The sequence below is a fragment of the Gymnoscopelus microlampas genome, assembly GCF_963454915.1.
Source record: "Gymnoscopelus microlampas genome assembly, chromosome: 24".
NCBI classification, from domain to species: domain Eukaryota; kingdom Metazoa; phylum Chordata; class Actinopteri; order Myctophiformes; family Myctophidae; genus Gymnoscopelus; species Gymnoscopelus microlampas.
The window spans coordinates 8,120,187-8,137,733 of record NC_139961.1 but is presented as its reverse complement, the minus strand read 5'-3'; the positions used below and the strand labels follow the sequence as shown (position 1 = coordinate 8,137,733).

The 17,547-nt window shown below is 39.6% G+C and overlaps 1 protein-coding gene across 8 annotated transcripts in view; it reads right to left on the bottom strand.

The window, feature by feature from the left end:
• Window positions 1–11,993, bottom strand: part of LOC311040405 (protein NLRC3-like) — a 37,382-nt gene extending 25,389 nt beyond the window's left edge. Inside the window, exons 1-7 of one of the 8 annotated variants that reach the window (XM_084050665.1) lie at window positions 11,933–11,993; window positions 9,149–9,203; window positions 8,475–8,546; window positions 7,958–8,023; window positions 4,758–4,826; window positions 1,923–1,971; window positions 1,452–1,694 (exon numbers count right to left, since the gene is read on the bottom strand). In XM_084050665.1, the coding sequence (XP_083906791.1) occupies window positions 1,452–1,694; window positions 1,923–1,971; window positions 4,758–4,826; window positions 7,958–8,023; window positions 8,475–8,531 (484 nt within the window). In that variant the 5' untranslated portion in view covers window positions 8,532–8,546; window positions 9,149–9,203; window positions 11,933–11,993. Of the gene's footprint in view, window positions 1–1,451; window positions 1,695–1,922; window positions 1,972–4,757; window positions 4,856–7,957; window positions 8,024–8,474; window positions 8,547–9,148; window positions 9,204–11,932 lie in introns of those variants that run through there. The other 7 variants (XM_084050664.1, XM_084050666.1, XM_084050667.1 and 4 more) reach the window with 7 other exon arrangements.
• Between the last annotated feature and the right edge of the window lie 5,554 nt (window positions 11,994–17,547).

Below are 17,547 nucleotides of genomic sequence, written 5' to 3'. Positions count from 1 at the left end.
AGACAATCTGCAAGCTCACCACACGTTGCGTTGTGAGCTTGTAGATCGGCTATTTTTGGCGAATGTTCTCCCCAGAATAGGCATAGCTGGGGTTAAATTTTGTTGATACTATTCATAATGATGTAATGATGATTGTTAAGGTGTGCTAATGTTTTCAAATTGCAGGATAATATGGATAATCTTATTTTGCACGTGCATATGTTTCCATGTTGCTAGAGTAAATTCCTCTGTCCTCACTTCTACAAATAGCACTAGTCAAAAACCAGGACTTTGTTGGCACTGCCCTGCACCAGTTTCTCAAAGTCCCGGAAGATGACAAAGAAAGAGACGGAAATGGGAGGAATAGAAGTGCCACATGGACTGATCAGATGTGGCATTCTGCCGTGACTGTGTGACTGTACCTTTCAACTGTCAAATACCAAGTCATCAGGGAAGAGAGAGGGGTGAGACGGAAGGGTTTTTGTTAGTTTGGCTTTTGTTTTGAATTTATTTAGTTCATTATGTGTTTTAACCTGTATTAGGTTAAATAATATTTTTTATCATGTGTGCAAATATCAATGATGTTAGATGGTGTTTACATATCGTCATAAGTTATTGTGGGAGTGTCATGGTGCCCTTCACTGTGGAGGTGCTGCTAGATAAGGTAACTGACACCTTAGAGCACTTTTAACATGGTGTGTTCTGGCTGATAGTGATCCCCATTAAATTGATCAGCCGGCAGACTAAGCCTGGGAGATAGAAACTTGTATGACGCGCGAACTAAAAGGACTCAAGTCCAAACGAAAGCTCAAGTTTAAAAATGCTTTACTTCAGTGTCACCAAATATTACAATATAATGTCCAATAAATATGTAATAAATATGTGCAAATATATTAATTAAATGGTGAGCAAAATGCGGTCAACAAAAAAATATCTGTCTGACCTCACCCTACCCTCACGGTCAAACCAGACTTCAGGTGAGAGGACCATTATTTGTAACCTGCTGAAGGCCACCCACAGAGACCATCAAAGTGCCTACATCTATCACAAATCAATAATCCAATCCAGTGCAGGAATACAAATATAAACCCCATTTGGCTCCTACAAGGTGATTGACATCAGCTGGAGGGGCCAGTCTGACTGGAGCTACATGAAACATGGGCTGTAGTACATTGTAGTCCAGGAAGACTGTTATTCTGTCCTGTGATGTCATAGTCGAGGAAATCATGTTCAAAATACCAAAACACAGAAAAAACACAAACATAGTGCAACATCATGTTTATTATGTCCTCGACTTCATTAAAATATGATTTGGGCTAAACATCTGTAAATATTGATGAAATATTGTTGAACTGACTGCATCAAAATTACTCCTTGTTACCAGGTGTGTCTAGTAATGTACCTGATAGTAACTAAAGTATGAATGATAAAAAGGGTGGGGGTCAAAGTAATTCAGTTACATCTGTTCTTACCAAGGCTCTCCAACAGGTGGGGCTCATGTTGTTCAAGGGCACTGTAAAACGCTGCTCTGGTATTAGTTCCACCTGGATCTAGCCTGGCTGTGTACAGTTCCCTCATTTGCGCCATGCTTGTCTTCTCAGCTTTAATCGTGGCATAGAGCTCAGGAGGGACCATTTTTCCTAGTCTGTCTACTATAGGCATGACCATAGAAACCTTTTGAATCAAGTCTGCCCTGTTCTGGATCACAAAATGTGCTGTTTGCAAGAGAAAAAGACAGTTGAGTTAAATGCATCACAGGCAATTATGTCATATCAAACAAACATAAAGCTGTCTACATTGCTACATCCCAACCTGAATAGTACTGTAACAACTGTATTTATATTTTGGGATAAGATATTGATGTACACACTAGCAAACAAAAGGTTTGACCAGTCAACAACCTACACACTGTTTGAATTGTACCACGGACAGAAAAAGCTCACCTTTTTTTTCTGCATCCTTTTTTCCTGAAGTCAAGCTGTCAACAGCCTCCTGTTGTACATAATCATATGTAAATAATATCATACAATTAAAGCAGCACTATGTAACTTTAACCTTCTACCTTTTTTTGTTTTACCATTGAGCTAATAGAACCTGCCTGCTTGCTCAGGGGATACATTGAATCTTGACCTTCAGGTCAAAATTTGTGTCAGAGAGACATGACCTTTGACACAATCTAAATGTCTCAATAGAAGAGCAGGAAGACAAAATACAACCACCCTAATTGTATAAGATATAGTGTATTCACATACTCTACCATACAGATTGGATATATTCATTACAAAAAAGGTACATAGTGCAGCTTTAAACAACATTATGTCTTGTATGTTATTGGCTACATTAGTGGTTTTCAACCTAAAACCAACCACCTGGGATGTTTTGATGTTATATTTTATATAGAATAATCCCCCATTTTTTTCAGTGTTTCAGTATCCTTTCAATACAACAGGTCATTGGTCCTTAAACCCATCAATTTATACATGAGGGTAAATGGTGTGTGAGCCTATAGAGACACACACCATGGTGCACATCCAGAATAAATCATTAAATACATGTCACCACAGGGCGATGCAGAGGCTGCAGACACAACTGGACTAGAGAGCATTGAGGTGGAATGTGGGTCACATAAAGCCTCCTCAAATAGAATACCAAGTTTAAGCAGCAGCAACAATTAACTTTTGATGTTGCTTTTCCAAGACATTTATGAATATTCAACAGTTTAAGTAGCTATAGTTAATACCAAGAAAATATATCGAGGGCCAATGTGAAAACAAAATGTATAAAGTTTGACCTGTTCCCTAGCTCTTTTTGAAGAACAACACTTGGTGTGTAAGCTGTAATGGACATAACATGAGCTTGTACTTGATATAATGTGCAATATTTTTGACAAATACATAATAATAATAAATGTATTTGGTAGATTGCAACATCAAACGTTGTAAAGTGATCAGATCAGTCGTACATTGCACATTGGGTTAAATTGCAGAGTTTTAATTCATGTTACTGTATATAGAAAGCGGTTAGGAAGTACACGTCCAAACATTTCAATGGGTCATGTATCCGACTAAATACAGTGTGAACAAAATGAAAGGGCCCGCACACGTCTTGATGCTCCCAATAATTTAATGAATGAGCGTTTCGGCCGATGTGGCCTTTTCAGGTATACTGAGCTGAGTGAGGAGACAGTCTATGACAGATCCATAGATAAGCCACTATTATTCCTATGTGTCCATCAGGAAAAAAAGTCAACACAGTCAGATGTATACACTAAAGAAAATGCAATAAAGCAATATAAAAAGACAAGACTAGTATATATGTTGCAGGAAAGGCTTGATGTCGAATTCCTCGTTTAGACCATGAGGAGCCATAGAATTAAGATAGTAAATATGAAATATTTCTTGTTGTAGTAGGCGGCGCTCCTGATTGCCTCCTCTGGGGGGCTGTGTCACCTTTTCAATGCCTACATAACGGAATGAGCTGTGGCCTGCCTGTTGAAAATGCAGAGACACAGGATTTCCTTCATCCCCGCATCTAATATTAAAGCGGTGCTCGCTGATGCGGGTGTGAAGGGGTCTGTTGGTCTTTCCTACGTACCCCAAGCCACAGGGACATTTAATAAGGTACACCACATTTTTGGTACTACAGGTAATTACACCGCGGATCTTCACAGATTTTCCACTGTGGGGGTGTGTGTAAGTCTTACACTTGGTCGTGAAGCTGCATTGGGCACAACTACTTCACCTGTTGTTCCCATCGGGAATGTTATACAAAAAGGTGCTTTGCTTCTGTTCGGGTGTATAAGATCTCACCAACTGGTCCCTCAAATTGGAAGGGCATTTAAAGACCACAGCTGGGGCTTCTTTAAAAACAGTATTGAGTCTTGGGTCTGATTGAATTATATGCCAGTGTTTTGCTTTTTTTTTTTTATCAAACCCCATGGGTGAGTACCTGAGGACACAAGAGGGGGAATTTGCCTTTTGAGGTCAAATTTTAGGTATGAGGCATTCCTCTTGCGTCATGGCTTTAAAACAATCAGAAGCGACATCAACCCATTCCTGTTTGTACCCTCTTTCTATGAATCTATTGGCCAAATCAGTAGCCTGTGCATTATAGATAGCGTCAGTGCCCTGTGAAACTGACTGATGGGCAGACTTCGACATCAAGCCAGCCTTTCCTGTAACATTCTCTCTGCTTTGAGGTTTCTGGTTCAACAAGGTTGTATAAGATATGCCCCCTTGCTGCCTAAAGCATTGTACCCAGTCACATATACTAGTCTTGTCTTTTTATATTGCTTTATTGCATTTTACATTTTTGTATACATCTAACTGTGTTGACTCTCTGTATATACTGTAGCTCAGGGAGCTTTATTTCCATACATTGTGGACAGGTATTTTGTATAGGGTATGGACACCTTTTTTTCCTGATGGCCACATAGGAATAATAATGGCTTATCAATAGATCTGTCATAGACTCTGAATTCCAAATAGGGACGTTGTCTCCGGGTGCCTTCACTCAGTGATTTGTGAATTCTGCCCTCTTTTGTCTCTTTATATACCTGTCTCCTCACTCAGCTCAGTATACCTGACGAAGGCCACATCGGCCGAAACGTTGTTGTTTTTTTGACCGTTCATTCATTAAATTATTGGGAGCATCAAGACGGTGTGCGGACCCTTTCCTTTTGTTCACACTGTATATAGAAAACACAGACAGTAAACCTACAGTCATGATGTGTGTGGTCATCTGAAAGCTGTCTGAGGAAAAAGGTTGAAGCTGTTTACCTGCTCTGAGGAACCTTTAGTTGTTTTACAATCACCATCATCCACTCTGGACTCCATCTCTTTACACTGCTGAAAGAGATTATTCAGTATTGAAGAAACTGTGTGTGTGTGTGTGTGTGTGTGTGTGTGTGTGTGTGTGTGTGTGTGTGTGTGTGTGTGTGTGTGTGTGTGTGTGTGTGTGTGTGTGTGTGTGTGTACAGCAGTCAACCAATCAGCACAAGCTTATCACAGTCTCCATTCATAAAAAACATAGAGGGTGATATCTGATAAGCCCTTGACTGATACCTAACAACTGATAAGGGCCGATAGGACAGGTATAACTGACCAATCAGTGCAAGATAAAATATCAAAGTGACAACATGGTGGCCATGGTTACAAAAAAACATCAACATAAAACTGCAAAGCCCCATTTTCAGCAGTTATTACTTTATTGTCCTAATTATAAACTGCTGATTAAATGCTAATTGGTTATTTAATTGATACACCATTGCAATTGTGTTAACACACCTGAAATCTGAATCACACCTGAATTATTCTGTTCAATACATTAATTAATTGTCTTTCCTTGGGTTGCAAATTAGTGGCACTCTTAAAGTTCAATCATGGGTTTAAAAAGGGCGTTAAAAACACATTTCTAAAGCTAACATCTATATCTAAATGGTAAATGGTGCATTTATATAGTGCCTTTCCCCAAAGCGCTTTACTATGTACTTCACATTCACCCATTCACACACACATTCATGCATCGATGGCGGAGGAAACTATGCAAGGCATCAACCTGCTCATCAGGAGCAATATGGGGTTCCGTGTCTCGAGTTTCCTCCCACAATTTTCAAATGCTTCCATCATACGGTCTGGAGCAACGGAGGCTCTGAAAATGATCAGAGGATGAAGCGGATGTGACGCCTCCTCTCCGCTTCCGTTTTGTCTTTACAGTGCCACAAATGTGTCCTAATATAAATAAAAAATAATCAAAGCATATATAGCTTGCTGCTTATCAGAAATGGACATTCTGAAATAAAATGTAAGATAATTTTTTTTATATATTTTTTTATATTTTAAGTATATTTTTGTGAACGGAAATGGTGTAGTTCTATAGTCTAGAACCATATATGGGCGACTGGTGTCCCAGGGGCCACATGCGACCCCCACCTTCACTTAAAGGGGCTACACCATGAATTTAAAAAATATATATTATATATAAATATTGCCCCCTAATACGTTTTAAACAGGTTGTAAGCCTAAAAAACATCCAGATATCTTTTCTCACAATCTGACTGTCTGTCATTCCAAGCTTTTTCAGCTGCAATACCAAAATGTCCTTTTGGGCAGGGGGGGGCTACTGAGCAATTCTGTCTGGCCATCATCAATGCAAAGTCAAGGCAAGTGATGTCACTTGCCTTGCCATTCTGAAATGGCCTGTTCAGACACGCCCATTCCAGTGTTGTGTTCTAGTTTTTTTCGGAAGGTGTACGCTACGATACGATGCGCGTGGTCGTGGGTATACGCTCTCGCGTTTTCAATGGATGAAACAGTTTTTGAAGGTATACGGTAGTGACGAAAAAAAAATCTCAAGGTATACGCCGTACACAGCATCTGACGGTAGAACACACCACTGGCCCATTCTGAAAATCTCTGAAATGAGAATGAATGACTGAATGTTAAAAAAAAAAAAATTTTGGGGTACAAGAGACACTGGGGAGCCCAAAAAATACTAAAAACCTAAAAAAAAATGAAATTCATGGTGTATCCCCTTTATTGCGGCCCACAGGTTAATATCAGAATACTGATATATTATTTCAGCTGTTACAATTCCAAACATGCAAACATGACCCGCTTTAATTACTTCAGTCTATTATATTGTCTTTTTTATGTCCAACGTATTTGTATTTAAGTTCATAAAGTTAACATATGTGTAACTAAATGCATTTGAAATTAAATAAAAATGTTACTTTTCAGGATTCCAATAAAAAAATTGCTGATCTACAAGCTCGTCGCACTGCGACACGTTTTGATCTTGCAGATTGGCTATTTTTGTCACTTTTGTGTGACATAGAATGGCGAAGTGCGGCATTAATTGACGAAAAAAGTTAAAATACGGAGATAAGAGGTGTCTGCCCAACAGTATACTGTATGCAATGTAGTCCTCTGGAGTGAGTGTAGAAATATAGTGGCCTTCTCATCATCAAAGTTGCATCACCCCTAGCCAGGAGGAGCCAAGAATTGAACCTGGAACCTTCAGATTCCAAGCCTCCTGAGCCACCGTGGCCCTATATCTAATATTAAATAATTTCCTATTAGTAAGCATACGCATACGCACGCACACACACACACACACACACACACACACACACACACACACACACACACACACACACACACACACACACACACACACACACACACACACACACACACACACACACACACACATCAGAATGTTTTACTCCCTAACATGGGTATATTGTAGTATGGTTTGGGCTCTAGATCAAAGTAACACCCAGAGACAGTAGCAACCATCACTGTGACTTCCACTCTGGACTTTACAAATGACATGGACAGGAACAGCAGGGAGCACAGAAGCACCAATAATACACAATAACATCATAAAGTCATCAGTGAGAGAGGGAAAATAAATGACATAACCATAGTTTTAACCACTTTCAGACATGCACTGTATTATGGAAGTTTTCCAGAGTTCTGTTTGTCATTTCCGTTCATTAAAATATATGTTACATTTAACGTTTTTATTTCCATTTCTGCTAAGCAGCAAGCTATATATGCTTAAATAATTTGTATTTATATTAGGATAAATGTGCGCGACTGTAAAGACGAAACGGAAGTGGTGAGGAGGCTTCACATCTGCTTGTTCATGATCAGAGCGTCCGTGCTCCAGACTGTATGACCAGAAGCATTTGAAAACTGTGGGAGGCAACAGTTTGGCCACGAGAGACTACAACGGGTGTAGCCTCCCCTCCTCCTGAGGTGTTTGGAGAGAGAGAACTGAAAACCAGTTTAATCATTCTGCTTTTTATTAGCGTTCGAGTAATATTCACCGATCGAACATAAATGTCTAGTTTTAAGGTAGTTTCAATTCATGTTACTGTATATACTTATAGAAAACACAGACACTAAACCTAAAGTCATGATGTGTGTGGTCATCTGAAAGCTGTCTGAGGACAAAGGTTGAAGCTGTTTACCTGCTCTGAGGAACCTCCACAATCACCATCCTCCACTCTGGACTCCATCTCCTTACACTGTTTACGCTGTTGAAAGAGGTGTTGATTTCATTATCATTATTGAAACTGTGTGTGTGTGTGTGTGTGTGTGTGTGTGTGTGTGTGTGTGTGTGCGCGCGCGTGCGTGTGTGTGTTTCACCGATCGAACATAAACGTCTCTTTACTACTGCAGTAGCCTAATTGTAGACAATAAGCTACACCTGCACTAAATTCCTGAAATAATGAGCTACACCTGCACTAAATTCCTGAATTAATTCATTTTTACTTCCTTTTATTTAACACAATATAATGCATAATTAATCCTTACTTATTCATTTGATGTTTTTTTTTTTTTCAAACTGCTGTTGTAATCTGGACAGACATCATATGACTTTTCAGTTTTAATTCATGTTACTGTATGGAAAACAGGCAGTAAACCTACAGTCATGATGTGTGGTCATCTGAAAGCTGTCTGAGGACAAAAGTTGAAGCTGTTTACCTGCTCTGAGGAACCTTTAGTTTCTCCAGAATCACCATCCTCCACTCTGGACTCCATCTCTTTACACTGCTGCTGAAAGAGGTGTTTAAAGTATAATAGGGCAAAAGTGGTTTTGACAACAAGGTGTCACTGCTGAACTATTGTTCAGGGATTGTGAGACAGTGTGGGGAGAGAGTTTTACAGTTTTACAATGACTAATGCACAGTATTGCACTTTTCAAAACAATCAAACATCATTACTTGTAATTCTTTTCAAAATGGCATTGTAATGTGTGCAGGCATCACGACTTTCAGGACCAAAAAGTGTGGTCTTACAGGATAGAAGACCCCATTATATCCACTGCTGTCATGAAGGCCAGAGACCAGATTAACAAAGAACTTTAAAGACAATTGAAACTCTGTACTGATAACAAGTGCTTTATTTTCTACATCCAGCCTGTGTTAACAGTGGATAAAATACAATGGAGTCAAACCTAGCTAAGTGGTTTAAAACGCTACAGCAGAGAAATCAGAGATCAGGTGGTAGTTGTACAATGAGTCCACTAGATGGTGCACATTAACCACATTCAATAACAAAGACTCATTAAGGAAGTGCGGGTGTTTTGTTCACTAGGAAATGTTTATCTGTAAAACTCATTCACACTGTCATACTGTGAGACGTCATGCATGACTCACCAATGTGGTTTAGTAACAATCTATTGTTGCCTGGTGTTGATCTATCAGACTATCACTGAAAACAAATAACATAAATCAGTATTATATACATTTTTGACCTACAGTTAGAACACAATTGTTAGAATCTTACAATTAATTGAATTCATGTACGCAAATTCAATATGTGTGCATATGCACAGTGGCAAATTCAAGCAACAATTAAAAGGGAGATACTGTACATGTAATTAGTATTTGGCATTTTACTATAGAATGACATAACCTTCACCTACTCATCTGTTGTAAACATACAGATCATCAAATCCATCCCATTTCTATATTAAAATTGCCTAATGGGAGGGTGGGTGGGCGGACCACAGCCATGATGTCACTCTGACATCACAATAAACAAAACCGGTACGCCCATATATAGGCAGGACCACGGCCACTTCACTCTGACTCAGACATAACCATAAATAAACCCATACGCCCATATAGGCATGTCACTATGACTCAGACATAACCATAAACAAACCCATAGGCCCATACATAGGCATGTCACTATGACTCAGACATAACCATAAACAAACCCATACGCCCATACATAGGCATGTCACTATGACTCAGACATAACCATAAACAAACCCATACACCCATACATAGGCATATGACTCAGACATAACCATAAACAAACCTGATATGCCCAGGCATATATAGAGATGCGGCTGTCTTGAGCCATAGATCCAACCTGGCCTCATGGTCCCGTGCATATGAGACTGACTGACTTCAAACTCGGCGCACATCAGCAAGGATCCGCCAATCCAACCAATACGCCCATATATGGGCGTGCCAATATACAGGGTATGGCCACGTACTAATGACATCAGGGATGTCCTTATATGGGCATGCCAATATACAGGGTATGGCCACATATTATAGTAGGGGGGATTAAGAAAAATGGTCAAATCGTTACGTGGCGGATAAAATCATGAAATTTGATACAGATGTCCCTTAGGTCATCCTAAAACATCCTAGAAGGGGTGCCCAAATTTTTTTTTTTCTCTCTACAAACTAGTTGTATATTGAGTCGATAGACAACACTGTAGGCGGCTATTTTTTATTTTGTCCATAACTCACTTCCTGTTTTCAGATTCTTTTGGGCACCCTTTCTAGGATGTCTTCGGATGACCCAAGGGACATATGTGCCAAATTGTATGCTTCTATGAGATTCTATAGGCTTTTTGAGTCAATCACCGCAACACTGTAGGCGCCCATTTTCAATTTAGTCAACAATTCACTTCCTGTTTCAGATTTCTTTGGGCACCCCCTCTAGGATGTCTTAGGATGACCCAAGGGACATGTGTGCCAAATGTTATGCTTTTTGGAGATTCTTATGGAGTCTTTTGAGTCAACTGTCAACAGTTTAGGTGGCCATTTTGAATTTTGTCCATAACTAAGATTTTTTTGGGCACCCCTTCTAGGATGTTTTAGTATCAAATGTCATGCTTTTATCCGACGTGTAACTATTTTTCACATAATCCCCCTACTATAATGACACCAAGGAAGCATGGGCATAAAAGGGACAATGTCTGACAGATACAGAGCTCTCCTTATATGGGCATAAAGGGACACAGGTAGACAGACAGATACAGAGCTCTCACTATATGGGCATAAAAGGTAGACAGACAGATACAGAGGGCCGGTGGACTACATCGTCACGCTCATGTCACCATGACTCAGCCATAACCATATAAGGAGTTCCCAATACAGCTATGCCCAAATATGGAGTGTGTTGTCTAACCTCAATGTGTCGTCATGGCATCAGGCACAAACAAATCAGTCAGCTCCATATATGGGCACAAAAGGGGCTATGCCCATATATGGTCATATATTGATGACATCAGCGATCTCCATATATGGGAATAATAGGGACAAGGACTGACAGATACAGAGATCTCCATAGGCATACAAGGGACACAGGTAGACAAACAGAAACAGACATCTCCATATATGGGCACAAAAGGTACACAGACAGACGGGTACAACAACAAGCCCCCAGCACTATGACTCAGACATATTGGTCGGATCGGCAGTGAAACGAGGGCCGAACCTCTAGTATTCTGAAATGCTACTGTTTGCAGAAACAAACAGATAATTGTTCTTTATAAAAGGAACAGTCACTGTTTTACAATACTGTACACTGACATGCACATTCACACACCTCAAATGAAAACAAACCCATGTTGGTTTGATAATTGTCTGTTTATCCATCAGCCACAACAATCACATCATCCTTTACTAATAAAAGCCACAAGTCATTTATATTATAACAAGGCAGGTTTTGTAGAGCTTCACCTGCAGACAATACTTTACAGGACTCACACTACTGAGACACACACAACTCCACAACACTGTTTATGTTTAAATTAAACACCATGTAAGACTGGAGCTTTGTTCTGACCTTATGTATTAATCATGCTTTCAGTTGTATCAATGCAATACAATTCAATCTGTTCGTATAGTCTGTAAGCTTGAAATATGGATTTTAGAAGAACATAGCCGTTATATTAGTAATTAAGTACAAAAGCATTTCACACATGATACAGTCACATAATACAATGTGATTATACTTACTACATAAACTACTTATCAAACATGTAATGATTTCTGCTAGGAAGGTGATTTAACGTTCAGATAAAGAGTGCGTTCGGAAATTGCGCACCGGAGTGCACTCGCCTATTAGTTTGTATTGGCCAGTGCACTCAGTGCTGTATTTCCGAACATACCCATGTAAAAGAGACTTTTTACCTTCATCTGCAGAGGAGACGCTCAAAGAAAAGACGCTATTTCTTCACATCCATCAATGTCGAGTGTCTGAGTTCATCTGAGGGTGTTTTCTCTTCCTCAAACTCAGCTACAAAAACATCTGTGACGTCAAACTGTTCTATGCTGAAACTATGTGTCAGGTTACATTTAGTAGTTGACACATTCATCTTTAAATTACGGAGCCTGGAGCGGCCATATAATCTGTATTAAATGGTTCTGTATTGTTGTACAAAACACTACAGTATTCAACATGTACATCATTGCTGTTGAGCAGAAACCTTGTATCTACAGATTTTAAACTTTTTATAAGGTTACAGGTTTTGACCTGACAGCCACGCAATAGTAATGGAAGTTCCAAATGTATAAAATTATACAAGTTGTATGTATAGTTATTAATGTGTTTTACTGCAGACATCACAAGTCTGATCGATAGTATTAGATGTTCTACATGTATAAAATTATACAAGTTGTATGTATGGTTAATGAATAAAAGTTAATGTTTTACTGCAGACATCACAAGTCTGATCATGTCAGGAACCCTCCCACACCTCTGCTTCCACATCACTGCACAGTGTCTCACGTTGCTGGCGATGTTGTTACCTGTCGTTTCTCCCTCTCTCACTGAAAACTAAGAAATCATAATCATAAGACAACAATCATCAGCCTGGTGGAGATAATGTACCAGTTATGTCGTTCATTGTTATTGTGCGTGCGTGCGTGCGTGCGTGCGTGCGTGCGTGCGTGCGGCCCACTGATGACTGATTGAGGGCACCTAAGTGAGGATGTGGGCCGGGTCTCTATACTATGTGAAGACATGGACCCTTAGCTGGAGCTATGTGGAACTGAAGTGGAAATAGAAACAGATATGCGCCTTGCGGGAAACCTGTCATCAGATTTTCAGAGCAATCTGTACAGAGTTTACCACTGCCTTATAGGATGACTTTGAGGTTTGCATTTCCCAGGTGAGAGGAATTTAACTGGCAGCCTCAGATTAAAATGATAGTGTGCATTCAGCATTGTGCTCTTGCTGCATGTCAGAGTCCAGGGGGCGTGGCTGCACACCATTGAGCTGTACATAATGATGACCATGCACAGAAGATTGATAGTGTAGGCCTGGGCCACGGCGTGGCGGTTCAGGCACCCTGGGCTGCAATGCCAGCCGGACAGCGTGTCGCTGTCCAGATGCCGACCACCTTTGCTGCGTGTCACTCCCCATCTCTCTCCCCATTTCCTATCAGTCTACTGTCTATACATAAAGGCATGAAAGCCCGAAAATAGATCTTTAAAAAAGAATGATAGTGTATGTTGTCTCTTTCGGGTGGAAACTGAAACTGTTATACTTTTCAGGATTCAATTCAAAAGCATCAAAAGTAACAGATCTACAAGCTCAAAACACTATGCTTGTTGATCTGCTACTTTTAATGCTTGTGATGCCGTAGTGTGATCAAGTAGGGTGTTCATTTGTGGAAAAAACACAAAAAGAAAAACAAATGGAGATAAGAGGTTTCTGCACGACAGCAACAATATAGGCTACTGTATCATCATGAGCTGTCCACTTAAAACTATGTTGTTAAAATCATAGTGTATATACTGTACACAGTATTATGAATTATGTCGGTAAAATCATAGTGTACATACTGTACACAGTATTATGAATTGGTTGGTAAAATCATAGTGTACATACTGTACACAGTATTATGAATTGGTTGGTAAAATCATAGTGTATGTATTGTATACAGTATTATGAATTGTGTTCTATGAAATCATAGTGTTCACGCAGAATCCTGGGTGTCTGAGTTCATCTGAGGTTGTTGTCACTCAAGCTCAACTGATAAACTGGTCTAACCTGAAACTATGAGTCAGGTTACTGTACAGTACACTGGGTTCTTGAGACACTCATCTTTTATAGTAATTCTTCTGTGGGTTTTTCTGCCTTTATTGATAGTACAGTGGAGAGAGACAGGAAACAGGGACAGAGAGTATATAGAGGAGTGACATCATGCAGCAAATGATCTGAACGGCCCAGGAATCAAACCAGGGACTCTCTGTCAGGCATTAGAGCCCATGTGACACACACACACCAACCACACTTCCACCAGGCACCCAATCAGGTATCCAAACTAACACAACAACCGTTGTTGACAAATTCAACTTCAACACAACCAAATGCATCAGCAACAAGCACATACCATAGTTGTGTTCTTGATACACAAATTAGAATGACATCATGTTACCCATCTATTATTAATTATTGATGAATTAAATTTGGAACATACAGCAGGGGCGCCGATATTTATAAGCTGTAGCGGGTGCCCAACAAGGCACACATGTGTGCCCCGTTTTGCGGGTTTTGGCCGGATAATTTACTTTTTGGGGGGGGTTTTGTAACTTTATTTCGGTTAATTCGGTTGTTCAGTGGCAATCTGAACCAGGCGATCTGATTGGGAAAAAATATATATATATTTATTTTTTGACCAGCACCCAGTGGGTGCTCCTCACCCACAGTGGGTGCTTTAGCCCCGGGGCACCCACGGTATCGGCGCCCTTGACATACAGTATTCCTGTTGATTTGTCACTTGTAGTGAATCAGTGATCACAGAGGTCACCTGCTGTTAACTCCTAAAAACAGCAAAGGCAACAAACAACAACATGTGACCCTACTCCTATTGTACTAGGGATAAAAAATACAAAAAACGGAAAGTTGAATAAAGAAATTGGTAAAATCAGAGCATTGAAAAAAAGGCCCAAGAATAACTAAGAAAACTCCATGTTAAAAAGGTTTAGTCCATTTTTAAAAGTGTCAGTGGACTGTGGTGTTTCAGGAGGGCCTGTAGTACTACTAGTATGAAAATGTAAAGTGCGTTACAAATACAATGTATCATTAATATTATTATTATTATTATTATTATCCTTATGTGTACCAATTTGTGCACATGGAGCACAGGGAGGGAGTGTATGTGGTTAGAAACAGAGATGACAGGATTCAACAAACAGCAGAAAACAACAGAGACAGAACAGCCTGAGGCAGGTGTTTCCAAGCATATATACAGTGTAACTGCTGATGCCAGCATTGACTGGGAGGGGTCAGGGGTGCAGATATTATGCAAAGTTAGCTGGCTGTGTCTCCTACACTGGGTGTGTGGTTACCTTAGTAATGCAGACATGCTAGTCTGTTCACACGACACACACACGCACACACGCTTGCTTGCTTGCCTACCTGCCTGCCAAGTTTCATGGAATTCTGCCATTGTCAATCCATTCTCAAGTTGTATTACTATCACACCCCCTCTCTCTTTATCTCTCACTCACACGTGCACCCACGTGCACATGTAAGCATGCATGCCATGCACACACACACACACACACACACACACACACACACACACACACACACACACACACACACACACACACACACACACACAAATTGTCTTTGACGTAAAGGGTAAGACCACTTTGGTAGAGGTTTGGGTTGTGTAGTTACCTTGCCATGATGTAACTCCAAAGGCGGGCAAGAAATTTAAAAAAATTGCTCCATTGATTAGAAATTGATAATTCAAAATATGCTCCTCATTGACTTACATTGTACGGTAAAACAGCTCTCAAAGTCACTCTTTTAGCACATAAATGAACCCAAACAAAGCTGATTCAGACAATATAGAGCATCACCAAACCCAGTACTGTTTTTTTTTTAAATAAAAATGTCAACTTCCTGTTGATTTTACTATTTGAAGATCTGGATCCGGATCCACGGATCCAGTTCAGGTTTTCTACTTATTAAAAATGGCAAAATCAACAGGAAGTTGACATCTTTATTTAAAAAAGAAACAGTACTGGGTTTGGTGATGTTCTATATTGTCTGAATCAACTTTGTTTGCGTTCGTTTATGTGCTAAAAGAGTGACTTTAAGAGCTGTTTTACCATACTATGTAAGTCAATGAGGAGCATATTTTGAATTATCAATTTCTAATCAATGGAGCAATTATTTTTTATTTCTTGCCCACCTTTGGAGTTACATCATGGCAAGGTAACTACACAACCCAAACCTCTACCAAAGTGGTCTTGCCCTTTAAGTTTAATTTATCCCACATACCTGTGCACAATAATATTTAAACATGCTCTATCGTTTGAAAAATACATAGTCCCACAGCTTTTACAAAACACCTATAAGCCTGCAAAGTAAGACCAGAGCCATTAACACGTTTGGACAAATAATACAATTTTGCACAGTTTTTGCTTAGTTTTTCTAAAATAGATAAATTATTAAATGAATACCGGTATATTTTAACTCTATATAGGCTAATATAAAAATGTCCAAATTATTCAACATTAAACATAATGGAGCTGGCCTGCAGAGCTAAAGCACTGAAACTGCATCCACCAAACGTTGTCTGTGTAGGACTGTGGGTTCACAGAGGTTCACAGTTTACCAGCACTGTGGTGTAAACGACAACAAACCATTATCACATTTAGTGATTTGTCAAATCGGAAGGACTCACTCCTTAGCCCCACCTCCGAACCGGGGACTCGCTGTCAGACATTAGAGCCAATGTGATACACATACCCTAACCACACTGCTATCAGGCACCCAAAGGTATTCATCTATAAATGGTTCTGTATTCTTGTCAAAAACACAACACTATTCAACATGTATATACACTACAATAGTAATGGATGTTCTACATGTATAAAAGCATACAAGCGGTATGTATGATTAATGCGCTCTGGCCTGCAGTGTCTCAGCAATGTGTTTTACTGCAGACATCACAGGTCTGATTATGTCAGGAATTCATCCAAACGAACACAACAACCTTTGCTTACAAATTCAACTTCAACACAACCTAAAAGGCAGCCCCCCTCCTCTCAGCAACAAGCAAACACTATAGTTGTGCTCTTTATACGGAAATAAATAGCCAATACAGCCATACAAATGAGTTGAATGACACAATTATATCATGTTACTCATGAATTATGAATTCTTGATTAATTAGCTTTTGAAACATACTGTATTCCTGTTGATTTGTCACTTGCAGTGAATCAGTGATGATAGATAAACAAACTGCATCACAGAGGTCACCTTCAGAACAGCTTACTACTGATCAGTCACACCAATTTACATAAAACCAACCCATCTACTTCATTTGGACCTTGACCTTTAAATATAGTCTTTGGTCTTATAGTCTTTAGTTGTGTTCATGTAATAATTATCAGTGTTTGTGTTTCATACTGCCCCCATCAATGTTCACTTGTTGTTCATTACAATGTAAAAGCTACTGAATAAGTTGTCTCTATTCAGTTGTTAGATAATAATAAAAGCTACAATAAAACATGAATGAGCTGTCTCTATTCAGTTGTTAGATAATAATAAAAGCTACAATAAAACATGAATGAGCTGTCTCTATTCAGTTGTTAGATAGGCTCCATTCTGCCTATCATGAGAGTGATCTAAGCAGTGCATGAGTATGTGTTATCTTTATGTTTATCTGCTCTGCTGCTCCCTGTCTGTGGAATGTCCTCTGTCATGATGATCCGTGTCATGGTCTGCCCCTTCTTAGTTGGGTCATTTATGGCACTTCCGTGACCGCGGAGAGCGAAGG